Source organism: Gobio gobio (assembly GCF_949357685.1).
Source record: "Gobio gobio genome assembly, chromosome: 12".
In the NCBI taxonomy this organism is placed as follows: Eukaryota; Metazoa; Chordata; class Actinopteri; order Cypriniformes; family Gobionidae; genus Gobio; species Gobio gobio.
This window is the reverse complement of record NC_137105.1, coordinates 48860992-48879033: the sequence shown is the minus strand read 5'-3', so window position 1 is coordinate 48879033 and position 18042 is coordinate 48860992. Positions and strand designations below refer to the sequence as shown.

The 18042-nt window shown below is 38.0% G+C and overlaps 1 protein-coding gene across 4 annotated transcripts; it reads left to right on the top strand.

Annotated features, from left to right (window-relative positions):
• The first annotated feature begins 1372 nt into the window (after nucleotides 1-1372).
• On the top strand, nucleotides 1373-12504 carry armt1 (acidic residue methyltransferase 1). Of its 4 annotated transcripts, none has more exons than XM_079830650.1 (6): nucleotides 1373-1444; nucleotides 1927-2032; nucleotides 2148-2389; nucleotides 5624-5789; nucleotides 10303-10785; nucleotides 11836-12504. In XM_079830650.1, the coding sequence occupies exons 1-6, from the start codon at nucleotides 1392-1394 to the stop codon at nucleotides 11920-11922; spliced, it is 1137 nt and encodes a 378-aa protein (XP_079686776.1). In that variant the 5' UTR covers nucleotides 1373-1391; the 3' UTR covers nucleotides 11923-12504. The 4 variants fall into 4 exon arrangements, with proteins under 4 accessions (XP_079686776.1, XP_079686774.1, XP_079686773.1 ...); XM_079830648.1 differs by having other exon boundaries at nucleotides 1380-1444; nucleotides 10303-11416; nucleotides 11499-12504; XM_079830647.1 differs by having other exon boundaries at nucleotides 1381-1444; nucleotides 10303-11280; nucleotides 11674-12504.
• The last annotated feature ends 5538 nt before the right edge of the window (nucleotides 12505-18042 follow it).

Sequence of the window (18042 nt, the reverse complement as noted above, 5' to 3'; positions counted from 1 at the left end):
AACTGCATAGTAACACCCATGCAAACCAGCAAGCATGAGAACCCTAGCAACCCCCTAGAATTGCTTAGCAGCCGCATAGCAACACCTTAGCAACCACTCACAGTACCCTAGCAACTGCTTGGCAACATCCTATAAACCAGCCCAAGTACCCTAGCAACTACATAGCAACCACCCTGAGTTTCCTAGCAACCGCATTGGAAAACCGTAGCAACCACCCTGATTACTTTAGCAACCACATAGCAACAACCTAGCAACCACCCAAAATACCCTAGCAACCGCATAGTAACACGCTAGCAACCACCCAGAGTACTTTTCAAGCCAACTTTTAAGTTTGTCTCGACTAACTTTTTTTGTCTAGTTATCATTGTTGTTATTATTATTATTGTTTTTCCCCCTTTCTAAAAAGCTTCCCGGGGACAGGTGTTGAAAATTAGCATGCTAAATGTGTGTGCTAAAACACTCAAGTAAACGCATGTTTGTCCAATGTAATTGTTATGTCCATGTCAAATAAATAAATACAAATTAATTACATTCAAGTTGTACCAAACCTGTATAATGCCTTTGTTCTGCTGTAGCCTACACAAAGGAAGATAGTTGGAAGAATGTTTGTAACCAAGTAGATCTCGCCTATATAGTCAATGGGGGGCGAGATCTACTTGGTTACAAACATTCTTCCAACTATCTTCCTTTGTGTACAGCATAACAAAGGCATTATACAGGTTTGGAACAACTTGAGGGTGAGTAAATGATGACAAAATTTACATGTTTGGGTGAACTATCCCTTTAGGTCTCTCTTTCATGAAAAGGATATCCTGAGACTAATAACCTGCTGAAAGCAAACTATGCTGGTTCTTTCTGGTCTTATCTGGATAAGCTATTGTTTAACTCTGTGGCCGGCTGGTCACCCAGCTTGATCAGCTAAAAAGTGCCCAAAACCATATAAACCAGCCAACTGACCGGCTGAGAGACCAGCTGGTTAAGATGTTTTCTCTCTTTTTTTTGCCAGTGCTTATACAAATTGAATTAATATTAAATAAAACAATTACAGTGTAGTTTGTGAATACTATGCTGAAATAAACAAACTAGGCTATCCTAATATTGTCTGATTTGTTGATGTGATCAAAATGGCGCCCAGACCGGCCACTAGAGGACAGTAGTGTCAACCATCACGAGATACTGACAGCTCAAATGGGCTTATAACGTCTCATAAAACGACAAATAACTTCTTTATTTGTGTGATTTAACGTGTTGGGTCCCCGCGACATGCGAGTGAAGCACACAGAGTGTATTAAATTATTTTATACCTGTACATTACATTGTTAGTTGGTCAACGATCGTTCATAAATAAAGTTTGTTGAAAATCTCTAGTCCTTCCTGTTTGGATTGCAAAGATGGAGGTAGAGGGAATGTCCCCCCCGCTGTCACTCTCTGCTAAGTTTGAGGGGTAACGTTATGTCTGTATAATCATAGTTTTGCTTTCATGCTTACTGTCGATCTAATGTATGTATAATTAGGCTACGTCAAGGAATTAATCGTGTTTAATTGCAATGAATGAATGCTGCGTTTAGTCAAACAGGCAGCCTGACAGTCTCTTTCACAATATGATCTTTACGGGTACATTTACCGTTTACAAATCATGTGTGAAAAGGACATTTTCAAGAAAAAATCATATCGGTAAAATGAAGCTATGTGTGAAGAAGCATTAGCACGCGACTGCGTAACGTTTCTATAGTAACTGCAATGCTGTATTAAAACGGACCCTTTCCACACACTGTGATGACGCGTTTTAACGGTCGTAAAATATCTTCTTTTTTTTCTTTTTTTTTTAAATGTATGTACATTTTATAAAACTAATACTTTGTATTATATTACTTTTGCATAAATAAATACAAAATAATTAAATGTTTTATTATTCACCATTCCTAGGTCATTTGCCTATCTGACGGTGAGAGATAGACTACCAACTATACTCACAAAAGTGGTGGACACATTACATCGCAATAAAGAGAATTTCTTCAAAGAATATGGAAAGGTACGTATGATTTCACTTGTTACGTTTAACACATATTTTCTTATGTTATTCCTAAAATAAAATAGGCCTGTACTGACAGTTTTCTCAGGTTTAACTAGATGATGTGTTTCATCAGGAGGGCATCCAGGCAGAGAAGATGGCCATCTCCTTCCTGTCCAAGCTGAGGAATGAGCTGCAGACAGACAAGCCTGTGCTGGTTCTGACTGATAATGCTGAGGACACGGAGGCCTGGAATGAATACATGTGCAGACAGCAGGACCTGATGGAGGACGGGCAGCCTGTCAGCTGGTTCAAGTCACCATGGCTTTATATGGAGTGCTACATGTACCGTAGGATCCAAGAGGCGCTGTATATGAAGTAAGACAAATCAGCTTGATACATAATGGTCAAATAAAAAAATATATACTTATATTACATATACTTATGAGTTAGTCATAATTATTTCGCGAAACTCAAAGCATCTTAAAGTTTAGACAAATTGTAGCATCTAATAGTAACTTTTTTTGTATTGAAATAACAATACTGTGTAAAATAACCAGTTTAATCACAATTGACCTATCGGTAAGCCCCTCCCCTCGAACGCAGATGAGCCAATAGCAGTTGAGTATCAGTTGTGCCGGGACCGGAACTCGGACATCTTTAGGTTTCAGCGCCATAGAGATGCATTGGAAAATCCGAAGCGCTCATCGGTTTGATGGTGTTTATGCTACAAAAATGCTAAAATGTCGTGCCTGAGGTACTGTAACACTGATTCCAGGGATCCTGAGAGGATTTTCTCTCTCGTTAAGTTACGATTAAAGTCCCTGCTAACATATAACTCTGTTCTCACGTCATGTAACACTGTAACGTTTGGTCAAAAACACGAAGGTCTACATTTCAGTGCCTCTCCATATTAAACTGGTTATATGTAAATTAATTTAATTTTAGATATGTTTAAGCTCTACATTATCTGTCCTACTAAGGAGGACTCCTATTTTGATGGGTATTATAGTCTACGGGTGGTGAAAGGAAGAGCTCGCACGCAGTTTATCTGAGTTGTTTTGCAGATCATACAAAGTGTAACATTACCAGTTATTAACTGCACCCTCGAAAAGGCATACGGTCTGTGTATATGTTTGTTTACTGTTAGTTGTAGGAGTGTTTTTGTGTAGTTTGCTGTGTATTTTAATGGTAATGCAACGGAGAGAGAGAGTTTGTGAATGAGATGTTAGTGCGCACTTCTTTTGTTTGTTCAGCTCTTACGATGATTTTTTTGGAGGGAAAAAGGACATAAACTTGATAAACCATCAGTAAAGTTTGGCCATCATTCGGACGGGATATACGCTACATTCTGTGTCCAAAAACATCTTGGGATAAGGTTTTCACACTGACAGCTGTCATTGTAAGATATAGCAACTCCGTTTGTTTGTCCGAGTTAGCAACAGTAACTAAGGGGGGCGGGGCTTACCGATAGGTCAATTCTTTCAACTTTTCAGACTATAGCCCCGTTTCCACTGAAATTACCCGGAATAATTTGTACCAGGAACTTTTTTCCCCCAGACCTGCTACTGTCTGCGTTTCCACTGCGGTCTAAAATACCGTGAAGATTAGGCAAATTAGTCCTGTGATGTAGGACTGCACGCGGCTGCTCCTCCCAGTCAGCGATGGACAGTAATAATTTTTGCGCGACACTGTCTACAACAATAACAAGTGGAGGAGATTCAAGCAGCGCTGCTTTTGCTGGTTATGTATTGGTTTACTAAAGAGGTAATTAACAAAACGGCGGAAAAGAGACAAGCACTGATACTAAAGCGTATTCTGAAAGCTAGATTTAAAATAAGACAACGCATGTTATGATCAGCTATTACGGACATTGACTGTGAGATTGCTGAGACGAACGCGCTCCATTAGACAGAAAGAGCAAGACTGATATTTGCTGAACACAGAACGAACCTCGCAAAAGATTTTTAAAAATGCCAGTTGAAATAAAATGCTGCGTGAGTTCAACCAACCAGCATGTTCAGCGCCCAAGTCCCGCCCCCGAGAGTTCCTGAAATTTGAAAAAGGTACTACCTCGTGAGCAGGGACTTTCTGAGGGGGAAATATTTACCCGGAACTTCATTTAGACCCTGCGGTCAAAACACACCGAGTACCAGCCCAAAGTCCCTAGTTCCTGGGAAAGTTCCTGCGGTGGAAACGCGCGGCTTATGCCAGGCTCTACAAAGACACACAAAATCTTATCCAGTTTAATGTAAATGTTATGTATTTAAAATGATATAATCAAATTATGAATTATTATGAATTTAAATATATTGTTTTAAGTGTTTTACGGACACATGACCATATGGTAATTACATTTTACATTAAAATAGTTTAAGTTAGGCATTTTCAAATATAATACAAGACACAATTTGACTTGTTAGTTCATATATATATATATATATACATGCAGTCAAACCAAAATTTCAGACTCCTTCAACATTTTCTCACATTATCACAGTTTATTCGCTGTAGTTTAGAAAATGGTAATAAAATATGACAATAGTTTAGATTTAAACAAGCGGCAACCTCCCGCAGTTTTTCTTGAAGCCAATACGGAAGTGACTTAAACTGCAATTCATCGACTGGCCACTAGAGGCAGACTCCAGAAGGAGCAGAATCTCATTGAGCTCATGATAAAATGCCCCCAACTTTACAGCAGAAGAACACATGTTTACAGTCTGGGACACATTGTGCTTTTGGTCTATACGGCTAATTTTTCCCTTCATGACGACTGTGAGGGGGGTGAATTTTTTTATAACTCATTCGTTATAACTCATTATATAAAGTCTTAAAGTTCTGCATAATTGAGGGCGTGGCCACTTTGAGTGACAGGTGGATTGCCGTTTGTCTGCTGTCTGTTAGTCATCACGTCACCTCAGCTCAGAATGAATGGTATGTAATGGATTACCATCAACCAATCAGCTGTTAAATTTAACTACACAATTAGATGATACCAATTTAGGTCAACCAATGACCAAGAAATGCTTCATTTTGCTCAATCTGTGGTGTCGAAGGTCACATGAGCAATTAAAGAAAAAACACTTCAGCAAAACATGCTCAGGTCAAAGTGTCTGAATCATTTTGGTCCCAGATTTGTATACATTTTACTGGTAGTCACTGTATGAAGAATTTTTGGGTATAATATGTCACAGTTGACTTTATTTTGCTATCCTCACTTACACAAATGAACTAGTGTCCTGCACACATTAGTGAAGCATTATATCTGGTGTCTGAATCATTTTTGGTTTGACTGTGTGTGTATATATAGGACACATTTATATAATTAAAACCATTGAAATATGTATATGATTGTACTTTACAGGTCTAAATTAAATTGTGATAAGTAAAAAAGTATGACTTGCTTTATAAATACTATAGTATTGTCATTAGTGAAGTAGTTTACACCATTTTAGTGTCTTTTAAAACAAAGCATCATTTCAAGTGCTATCTTAAATGTGCTTTGTTTAATTTTTTGTTACATCAAGGGTAAGTGATTTAGTTACTCTCCATTGCATCGATACATTTTGAATTGTATAATTAATTTTGTTTGTTTCATTTTGTTTCCTAAAGTCCACCGATGGATAACTTTGACGTGTATAAGGAGGGAAAGACGCAAAGCTTCTTTGAATCTCAGCAGGCGATTAAATGCCTCTGTACGTATCTTCAGGAGCTCATCACCAACATGGAGAACATGAGTGAGATGCAGCTGCGGGAGAACTTTCTCAAGTTGCTTCAGGTTAGTATGTCCATGCTTTCAGCTGCAGAATAATGCAATGATCCCTGGCCCTGCCTTTATGCAACATGTTTATGTTTCTATGACATTAGTGAAGTGACGTGTGGCCAAGAGCTTGGCATTTGTGCTCTGCATTTAACCCATCCAAGTGCACACCCAGAGCAGTGAACACACACACCCAGAGCAGTGAACACACACACACCCACAGCAGTGAACACACACACCCAGAGCAGCCCACTGACAATTCCTGCCGGGCCTGAGACTCGAACCCGCAAACCTTCGGGTTACAAGTCCTACTCTCTAACCATTAGGCCACGACACCATTAGAACACAACACCAAAAACAAGAAATTACTCCACTAATATAGTCCACTTGAAGAAGTGAGTGAATTCAGACACTTATGGTGATGATACACAGGGCAACTTTTTGAGAAATTTTACTAGGCAATGTTGCCGTCAGCGGGCAACCAGGTAAGACAGATAGAAATGTAATCCAGATAGAAATTTGTTGCCCATTCCCAATGGGAAAGTGGCCAGGCAACATTGCTTTGTAACATTGCCCAGCAACATTAGTCAAAAAAGTTGCCCCATGTATCATCACCTTGAGTGTCAATAATAAGCTATCTAGAATATTATATAATTATATTTTAAATAAATGTATAAAAATTTATAATTTCTCTGTTCTTAAAAATGGTTTAAATTCAGTAATGTGATGTTCATAATTTAATCTTTAAAAAAATATAAAACAATTGCAAAATTCTTTTTGCAAATTTAAGCTTTCAATTAATACCCAGTTTATGATGATTAAACACGGTTTGAAATGAATAAATAGGCTATATTGATGTTTAATAAAGTCCTCATGAAATGTAAAGATCTTATTTACTTTGTTAGCCCACATTACAGGTCTTAGGGTGAAGAATTAATCCGTGCAAGTTAATACACAGAAAAAAATAGTTTGCCGTGGTAATCTTTAATCAAAATCTGAAAAGTAACTTCCGGTCTGGAATGGCGTTCCCTGCCCTCTATTCAATATTTCGTTTCACTTGGAAATGCATCACTGCACTGAAGAAAAATCAGTTGCAACTTCCAGTTCACAGGGACTTTAAACACATTACTACTGTATTACTATTTTTATCATTTATTTATTTTGATATCTGATTGGTTTATGATTTATTTCCAATTAACTTGTTTATAATGAGTTCACTGCTTTCATTAAAAGCTGAGCAATGTGTCTGTAGGGTTCTCTGATGATCAATAATATGAATGATGTTAAGATAATAGAGCCAGACCGATATAGGATTTTTAAGGCCAATACTGTTACAAATATTTGGTGGTTTAAAAATCTGATATTCCGATATATCGGCCGATATATTTAATTAAAAAAATATTTTAAAAAACAGAAACGCGTAAAAAAACTTAAACAGATTTCCCTTACATTAGTTTTTTGTAGTTATTCATGATCCCTCAGTCTCTCTAAAATATGATAATGCAGTTTAAAAATAAACTTGTTTTTTTATTGTCACAACAGAACAGAGGAACATAAAAATATATTAAAGTTCTGATAAATAAAATGTATAAAAATACAAACTTCAGATATGAAACTTAACGTCCTTTGGATGAAAACACAATAACAAAAACAAAACAGTCAGGGGAGAGATGATACGTCTCATGCTGTCAAACTGTCACACTATATTAAAGAAATACATCTTATTCAGTCACATTGTCCGAGTTAAACTGACAGTCAGTCAACTATACTGTAACAACCTAACGTAATTACTAGCTCTCTTGGCTTACATGTAGCCGCAAAACTGGACATGGCAGTCACAAATTTTGTCATACTATTTGATTTAAGAGAACTGATGGGTAGTGCTGGGCGGTATGACCAAAAATGTATCTCACTGTATTTTTCTAAATTATATCGGTTTCACGGTATATGACGGTATTTTTTCCCCCTATGCATGACTGGATGATAACCACATTTTCTACTGAGAAAATACTGCAGTAGATTGACTAGAATGCCCTATTTTACTGTCATGATGAGTGAATATTGTAGAAAAATTCCACACTAGAGTTAAAACAGGTTTGCAAAGCCCCACAAAATGATGCTGTGGAGAGACAACAACCAATAAAACACAGACCTGCAACACACTCATTACAGGCAAATTAATATTAAAATATGACCACTGAGAGAGAAAAAAACAGAGTTGAGGGCACCTTAAGCATTTAAAAAATCTTATCTTGTTGTTATAAAAATCCTATATAACAACAAACTGCCAAAACGAGGGAGAAACCTCTCTCTCTCTCGCGCGTGCCGCCTGTTTGAATTGTCCACTGTAATCAAGGGCTGAATCCGAAATCGCCCCCTATAACCTCAAATGGGGCATTATTTGGAGGGCACAGCGCTTGTAGTGGTGTCCGAAACCATAGTGGACGTTATTGAGTGCACTCATTCTATCCCACATTGCACCGCAATAATGAGTGAACAGCCAATGTACACACAACGGCTGTCCGACTTCACACACTCGTTTTCATTCACTCCTTCAAATAAAGTGATAACGTAGGGAATAGTGAATGAGGGTATAGGGTAGGGGTCGACCGATATGGATTTTTTTGTGCTTTATCATAATAAAGTGCACACTGACTGTACTATACTTAATTTTATAACTATTTACAACCTAGTCATTTAATGGTTACACTCTAAAAAATGCTGGGTTAAAAATAACCCAAGTTGGGTTGAATATGGACTAACCCAGCAATTAGGTTGTTTTGACCCAGCGGTTGGGTTAAATGTTTGCTTAAAACAACCCAATTACTGGGTTAAAACAGCCCAATTGATGGGTTAGTCCATTTTCAACCCAACTTTTTTTTACAGCATTTTTTAGAGTGTAGGTGCACTTAACTTAATCTCTTGAAGAGCAACACCAGCGGTAATTCAGGAAAAAATCTCCCAATGCTCCACGTGAAACTTCAGTCTTTCGACCTTTTACCATCATGTCAACTCAATTGATTTTGATTAATATGCGCGAGGGAGGGAGAGCAAGACAGTTTGAAGACGGTGAGAGCTGCCCTGTGGACGCCTGTCTGTAAATAATGCAGGGAAAAAAAATATCGGCGAACGCAGCTGCCTTGTATCGGCCGATACACGTAAAAATCGCAAATATCGGCCCGATATATCGGTCTAACACTAGTATAGGGGGCGATTTCGGGTTCAGCCATAGGCTGTAATGCGATCTCAGCTGTGCTCTGACTGCTCTCACTAGTACAGTGCAGCAGTGAAACAGGCCCCCTCTCAAACAATGACGCGCTGCGCCGCGTTCCGAACGTTGTTTAAGCGACACATACCGGTATTGCGGTATCATCAAAATTCATATCACAACAAAAATAAATACTATTATTCGGTATGAACCGGTATACCACCCAGCACTACTTAATTGTTATTCAAGCAATGTATGCCTACTTACCATGCACTTCACGGATGATCTCAGTTGTGAATGTTTGCGGCTCACAGCATGACTCTGGCTGGATCAGCTGGTGTTGCCAACCGCCACGTTGTAGAGTGCCCTCTGGTGGACAAACTATGAAATGCCAACACTCAAAATGTGGTTGAGTGGTGTTTCGTCCGTTTTTATTATTATTTTTTAAATATTCATTTATCGGCCATCATAAATGCAGATACCGATAGTTTGGAAAATGCCTAATATCGGTCGGGCTCTCTAAGATAATGTTAAGATCTTTAACCAATATTTTTAGCATGCAGAATTATCTACCATTTATGACAAACTAAATCCTATAAAATCCCCTGCTTCAGTCTATTGCAGATATAGATATTCATACATGCATGTGTATAACTACGGTTGCAGATGCACAGGCAACTTTTGAATGTTCACAATGCGCGTTGATGACCAGCTTTGACCGTTCGAAAATGGCGGACGGCTAACATCTAGTCGCTAATGAGGCATCTAAATGTGTATATATATATATATATATATATATATATATATATATATATATATATATATATATATATATATATATATATATATATATATATATATATATATATATATATATATATATATATATATATATATATATATATATATATATATATATATATATATCTATATATATATATATATCTATATCTATGGTTGAGCATACATTAGTTGTACACTTGTTATTGCGGTGCATTGTGGGATTGAATGATGAGGCTGCCCCCTCAAATAATGCCCTATTTAAGGGTATAGGGGGCGATTTCAGACACAGCCAAGGAAATCTTTTGTCCTTGTTTTCTTGGAGGATTCTAATCGATTTCACTGAGCCATAATCATTACCTTAATGACATCTTTAATTTAGATCAAAAAATCTTGTTAGCCGAAATTACATCAGGTTCGCGCTGCCAGGTAACATGCCTAGGGGCGGCTATTGTTTTCAGCATGTGCTTGCCTGCTTTATTGATATTAGACTGTTGGAGATGCCATAATGTCACGTAATCTTGTTTATTGTGTATTTTGTAGGTCTCTCTGTGGGGAAACAAGTGTGATCTGTCCATCTCTGCCGGTCAGGACAACTCTCAAAGGTCCAATCCCATCGATTCCCTCTCCGATCTCCAGCGCTTCATCCTCGTGGATGACTCCAACATGGTCTGGTCAACGCTGGTCGCCGCTCAAGGGTCCGGATCCTCAGGGAAGAAGCATGTGCGGGTGGACATTGTTTTGGACAATGCTGGTTTTGAGCTCGTTACCGATCTGGTCCTTGCCGACTTCCTCGTTTCTGCCGGACTGGCCAAGCAAATCCGATTTTATGGGAAGTCCATCCCGTGGTTTGTCTCAGACGTCACCAAACAAGACTTTGAGTGGACCATCATGCAGACCGTGGCAGCCAATCACAAGTGGATGTCGGCTAGCGGCGTCCAATGGAAGCATTTCATGAAGGAGGGCACCTGGTCCTACCACGACCACCCTTTTTGGACCTTGCCCCACGAGTTCTGCGACATGGCGGCGGATGCAGCCGATCTCTACGGCACGCTCCAGGGCTCTGATCTGATCCTCTTCAAAGGAGACCTGAACTACAGGAAGCTGACTGGCGACAGGAAATGGGAGCACACGGTTCTGTTCGATCGGGCGTTGAGGGGGTTCAAGCCTGCCCCTCTCTGTAGTCTTAGGACACTGAAGGCTGATGTTCAGGTGGGCTTACAGCCGGGCCAGGCCGAAAAGCTCAGCTCTCAGGATCCACACTGGATGACCAATGGCAAATACGCTGTGGTTCAGTTTTCCTGTCCACACAGAGAACGGTAGACGCGTTTTGAAAGGGTTAGTTCACACAAAAATGACAATTTTGTCATTAAATACTCGCCCTCATGTCGTCCCAAACCCGTAAGACCTTCGTTCATCTTCAGAACACAAAGATATTTTTGATGAAATCTGAGAGCTTTCTGACCCACGATAGACTGCAACGTTACCACTTTCAAGGTCAAGAAAAGTAGTAAAGACATTGTTAAAATAGTCCATGTGACTCCAGTGGTTCAACCTTAATGTTATGAAGTGACGAGAATACTTTTTGTGCACAAAAATAACAATTATATTCAACAGTTTCTTTTCTTCCATGTCAGTCTCTGAGAAGACAAACACAGTGCAGCACTTCCTGGTTCTACGTCAGAACGCCGGCTCGCCATTGGCCAGCTTCTGCTCACACGAACAGTGTCGGCCAATAGTGAGCCGGCGTTCTGACGTAGAACCTGGAAGTGCTGCACTGTGTTTACAACATTAACAGCATTAGAGACTGACATGGAAATGAAGAAACTGTTGAATAAAGTCATTATTTTGGGAGGGTTTTGCGCACACAAAGTATTCTCGTCGCTTCATAACATTAAGGTTGAACCACTGGAGTCACATGGACTATTTTAATGATGTCTTTACTACCTTTCTGGACCTTGAAAGTGGTAACATTGCAGTCTATGAGGGGTCAGAAAGCTCTCAGATTTCATCAAAAACATCTTCATTTGTGTTCTGAAGATGAACGAAGCTCTTACGGGTTTGGGACGACATGAGGGCGAGGAATTAATGACAGAAATTTCATTTTTGGGTGAACTATCCCTTTTAAAAGAGTCCTCACTGATGAGAGAGAAACTGCACTAAAGATGCTGCTTGAGTTAAAAACATGCCAAACAAATGTGTTACGTTGTTTTATCTTGGCTTGTATTTTTTATTGGAAGCAAGTCGTAATGAACCGTAACGCTTCTGCATATCAAACACATGATGCACATGATGTCCTTGTTGATAGAGCGCTGAGGTTTTGAAGAGAAACCTGACCATAGTTTACACAGTGTATGGTTTTCTGTTTGCACTGCTGATGTGTATTGTGTACGGTTCCTTAAAGAATACAGATGTGAACATTAAGACGTGTACGTTCATGAAACTCCACAGATGTCTTGTTTGATATGATGCAGAGTGTGTGTTAAGTTGTAGTTAAATGTTATAGACCAAAACTCCTTGAGATGGTGAGAAAGGTATATGTGTTTCTGGCTAAAAATGGTTTTGTATTATATAAAAAATGTTTCTTGACAAAGCCAATTTGCTGATCTACTACTATGTACAAATTTGAACAGTATCTCCTCTTAGAGCTTTAAAGCTACAACCACCAAACTCGGCTCAGACCTTCAGGCGGTTCTGACTCGGGCTGCTGTTTCTTTTCAAACTGATCCGACTTACAGTTTTCTTAAAAAAAAAAAAAAAAAAAGATTAGAAACCATAAATGTCCCATATGCTTTCATTGAGGGGGTCAAAACTTTAACACACTAACTCTAATAGAGTATTGAAGTTTATCCACTGTGTGTCTATCACTGGAAAGCCTAGCAACTAGCTGAGGACATGCTAGCAGTGTGCTACAACATGCCAATTCATGCTAATAATGTTAACATGTTAAATCATGCTAGCAGCATGTTAATTCATGCTAACAACATGTTTAAACATCTTAGCAACATGTTAATTAATGCAAAAAAATGCTAAAACATGTTTGCAACATGCAAAATAATGTCAGCAGAGTGTTAAAAAATGCTAGCAAAATGTCAAATCGTGTTAAAATCAAGATGATAACATGTTAACATGTCAAATAATTTTAACAATATGCTACTGCCTGTTAACAACATGGTAAAACATGTCAACAAAATGTTAAAACATGCTAGCATTGTGCTAATTAATGGTAACAAGTTAAATCGTGTTAAAAATGTTAGCAAAATGCTATAAATATTAAAACATGTTAGCAAACATAATAAATAATGTTAGCAACATGTTAATTCATGTTAAACATGCTTGCAAAATGCTATAAATGTTAAAACATGCTAGCAACATAAATCATGTTCGCAAAACATGTTAATTCATAATAACATGTTAAAATATCCTAGCAACATGGTAAATCGTGTTAGCAACATGTCAATTCATGCTATCAATGTGTTAAAAAATCATAGCAGCTTTGTAATTCATGTTTGCATCATGTTAATTCATGCTAGCAGCATATTAATTATTGCTAGAAAAACATGTTAAATCATGCTAGTGACATGCAATTACATGCTAGCAATGTGTTAAAACATTAACATGTTAAATCATGCTAGCAGCATGTTAATTCACACCAACATATTAAAAATGTTTGCAACATGTAAAATAAACCAACAGAGTGTTTGCAAAATGCCAAATCATGTTAAAACATGTTAGCAACATGGTAATTCATGATGATAACATGTTAGCAAAATGTCAAATCATGTAAGCAACATGCTAATTCATGCTACCCACATGTTAAGTAATTTTAGCAATCTTCTAATGCATGTTAACAACATGGCAAAACATGTTAAATCATGCTAGCATCGTGCTAATTAATGGTAACATGTTCATTCATATTAAACATGCTAGCAAAATGATATTAATGTTAAAACATATTAGCAAAACGTAATAAATCATGTTAACATGTTAATTCATAATAGCATGTCTAAAGATGCTAGCAACATGGTAAAGCATGTTAGCAACATGTTAATTCATGCTCGCAGCATGGTAACTCGTGCTAGCAAAACGTTAAATCATGCTAGCAATGTGTTAAAACATGTTAGCATCATTCTAATTCATACTAACAACATGCTAAAACATGTTAGCATTATTCTAATTCATACTACTAACATGCTAAAACATGTTAGCATCATTCTAATTCATACTTACAACATGCTAAAACATGTTAGCATCATTCTAATTTATTCTACTAAAATGCTAAAACATGTTAGCATCCTGCTAATTTATGTTAAAAAATGCTAGGAATGTGGTAAATCATGCTAGAAACGTGTTTCCTTGATGTTCCGAACTTCAAATTGAACAATTCAAAAATTGTCAGAGTTTTTTTTTCAGATGAGGCTTTTTCAAGCCTAGTTTACTCGTCTAGTTTAAAATAACCCACTAAAGAAATACTGTTTAGCAAAAACAATTCTAGTAAAGTAATGGCAAAATGGAGGACACCAATTCAAAAGGGATTATATGAAATGCAGATGCCCCTCTAAGGTTTTGTTTTAGCCAAGCACTATTATTTACAATAATTTGCTAACATCAGTATATATATGAACACATTCTGCTTTCTGTCTGATGATAATACTGGCCGTACACCATCTCTGGGAGTTACTGTGTTATCGTTTAGCACTTTAAAAGCAGGTTTACTGTGTGCAGTGTGGAGAATGGCACCAAGATACTAGTCAGGATACTGTGTGTATATATACTCACTTGTTAAAATGGCAATTCTGTGTTTTGAATGCAATTTAGAAAATACAGTTTATTTCTTTAGAAGAAGAAAATAAAGTCATTCTTGCAGTGCAATCGTATTTAACAGTTAGTTCCAGAGATGAGGGGATGCTTGGGGTTTCCAAGGAGCCTTGCCTCTACAGAGCAAAGAAAAGAGTCATGACCCCCCATAGCATTGATGTTACGTAATACAGTCCTTCCAGAAAAATGCGGCTTTTTTTTGTGATTGTTGCGGGCAAAAATCCTTGATTATGCGGCACGTTTTCTTAAAAAATGCGATGAAAAATGCGGGATATTTATGCAATTTTATGCGATAAAATTGCGGGAACTTGCAAAAACTGCGGTTTGATGAGAACGAGAAAAAAAGCACTAGGCCTACATCACAGAAAGTGCTGGAATATTTAAGTTCTCATCTTGTTTTATTGAAGACCTTTAATAATGGCTCAAATTTACAAAACATTTAGTCAATCAAGTTCTGTAGCTTTACAAAAGGAATATGCTACAACTTCTGAAAAAAATTATAAATAACTTCCTGTTTTACAGATGTCGCTATACAAAACAGACATTTGAGTGCTTCCAATGCACAAAGTGCAATCTCTTAAAGGGTTAGTTCACCTAAAAATGAAAATTCTGTCATTAATGACTTCCCTTTATGTTGTTGGACACAAATTAATATATTTTAGTTGAATTCCGATGGCTCAGAAAGGCCTCCATTGGCACAATGTACACTCTCAAGACCCATAAAAGGTAGCCTACTAAAGACTAAAGTTACAAAGTCCATCTCACTACAGTGGTTCTACAATAACTTTATGAAGCGACGATAATAGTTATTGTGTGCAAAAAAACCTAAATAACGACTTATATAGTGATGACTGATTTCAAAACACAGCATCATGATGCTATGAATCATCGAGTCGATTCATGACTCGGATCGCGTGTCAAACTGCTGAAATACGTGACTTTGGCGATCCAACCCGCTGAATCGACTCATTGATTCATAACGCTTTAAACCGCTGAATCAACTCATTGATTCATAACGCTTCAAACCACTGAATCGACTCATTGATTCATAACGCTTCAAAGCTTCATGATCCTGTGTTTTGAAATCAGTCAGCACACAGGGAAACTGCTTTGCTCTTTTGCTGTTATTTTTGTTGGCCAATGGGAGTTTGAGCTTCATCATGGTTTCAGCGATATCTATGGTTTCTCCACGGGGTTTGAAGCTTTTCGATGACGTTCGCGTCGGGTAATCACGTCACTTCAAAACGTTCCCATGGCAATAGGCGGAAATGGCGGCTCTTGTGTGAAGTAAACGAAAATTTTTCAACTTTCTGCTAATATATATGACTTTTTTTGCAACGAAAATGCGGGGATTATGAAATCATGATAGCCCCGCATATTTTGCACGCGGAAATAGGCAATTTATGCGGCGAAAGTGCGGCGTATTTGAAAAAATGCGGCCCCCGCATGAATATGCGGACTTTGGCTGATTATGCGTTAAATCACGCGATCGCATAATCGCGTTTTTCTGGAGGGACTGGTAATATGAACGCTATCTTTTTGTGTTTAGGGGTCAGTTGAGGACTGCATACATGTGTTTTTTTTTTTTTTCTCAGAAAATCAAGGCCATGGCTTTGGTCTTTGAACTGTTCTAGTTCTAGTTCTTCTGGCGAGAGCTAAGCTCAAATGCAGACTTAAAGATTTGAGTTGGCTTCAAATAAAGGACTGTAAGATGTACTGTTGTTCATGTAGTGTTTTCCCCCTGCTGGCAACAGATTGAGACCTTAATGTGCCAAACTGACACTGGCTTATGTACATTATACACACACTGTGTCGTTATACATCAAATGTGATCAATACAGTTTTAATATCAGCTCTATGTTGAAAACGAACAGGGTTATTTTGTATTTGTGAAGCTGTGAGAAATAAGTAGACAAATAAAAATCAGCTTATGTTTTAATTAAATGCATTAGCAGTAATTATGTTTGAGGACAGAGCGGAATATTTTAACCACAAATTATCACAATAAAAATATAAAAAAGAGACAGCTCAGACACTTGTTGAGATTTTATGTTATTTTAGGCTCACCCACACTGCATTTATTTGTTAAAAATGCAGTAAAAACAATAATAATAATAATGTAAAATATTAGTACAATTTCAAACCATTTATTTATTTTTTAAATGTAATTCAATCCTGTGATGGTAAAGCTGAATTTTCAGCATCATTGCTCCAGTCTTCAGTGTCATCCTTCAGAAATCATTTGCTTCTCAATAAACATTTCTGATTACTATGAATGTTGAAAACAGTTGTGTTGCTCAATATTTTTGTGGAAACAGTGATCCTGGGTTGAGCCTTTTGGGTCATTGAGTTTGAGTAGTTTTTGTGTAAGCCAGATCCTGGGTCAGACGTAACAACCCAGTGTTTGAGTAGTTTTTGTGTAAGCCAGATCCTGGGTCAGACGTAACAACCCAGTGTTTGAATAGTTTTGTGTAACTCAGATCCTGGGTCAGATGTAACAACCCAGTGTTTGGGTACTTTTTGTGTAACCCAGATCCTGGGTCAGACGTAACAACCCAGTGTTTGGGTACTTTTTGTGTAACCCAGATCCTGGGTCAGACGTAACAACCCAGTGTTTGGGTACTTTTTGTGTAACTCAGATCCTGGGTCAGACGTAACAACCCAGTGTTTGAATAGTTTTGTGTAACTCAGATCCTGGGTCAGATGTAACAACCCAGTGTTTGGGTACTTTTTGTGTAACCCAGATCCTGGGTCAGACGTAACAACCCAGTGTTTGAGTAGTTTTTGTGTAAGCCAGATCCTGGGTCAGACGTAACAACCCAGTGTTTGAATAGTTTTGTGTAAGCCAGATCCTGGGTCAGACGTAACAACCCAGTGTTTGAATAGTTTTGTGTAACTCAGATCCTGGGTCAGACGTAACAACCCAGTGTTTGGGTACTTTTTGTGTAACCCAGATCCTGGGTCAGACGTAACAACCCAGTGTTTGGGTACTTTTTGTGTAACTCAGATCCTGGGTCAGATGTAACAACCCAGTGTTTGGGTACTTTTTGTGTAACTCAGATCCTGGGTCAGACATAACAACCCAGTGTTTGGGTACTTTTTGTGTGTAACTCAGATCCTGGGTCAGATGTAACAACCCAGTGTTCGAGTTCACGCTTTTTCCGGCCTCTTCATGAGAGAGCACTTGTGTAACTCCGTCAGGTGCATGTTTGTGTACATTTTATTTTATCTATAAATTCGTTATTGTGTATATAGTTTAATTTTATGCAAAGCAACATACAGGGGCGCGATGCGAGTCACCTAAACGAGCGTCTCGTCGGTCTTTTCGCGTGGAAACGCCTGATGTCTTGCATAAAATGTTATGATTTTATTCAAAAAGATACAGAATATAAATACGTAGGATGTTAAAGTATGTTCTCAGAACTATACGCTGTTTGTTTGTGGACAGGTTATGTAGCCAGTCAC

Coding starts and splice junctions, on each gene's coding strand:
- armt1 (XM_079830648.1), top strand. CDS start 1,392: ATGGAGGTAGAGGGAATGTCCCCCCCGCTGTCACTCTCTGCTAAGTTT. Junction 2,033..2,147: donor TCTTCAAAGAATATGGAAAG/GTACGTATGATT, acceptor GTGTTTCATCAG/GAGGGCATCCAGGCAGAGAA. Junction 2,390..5,623: donor CAAGAGGCGCTGTATATGAA/GTAAGACAAATC, acceptor TGTTTCCTAAAG/TCCACCGATGGATAACTTTG.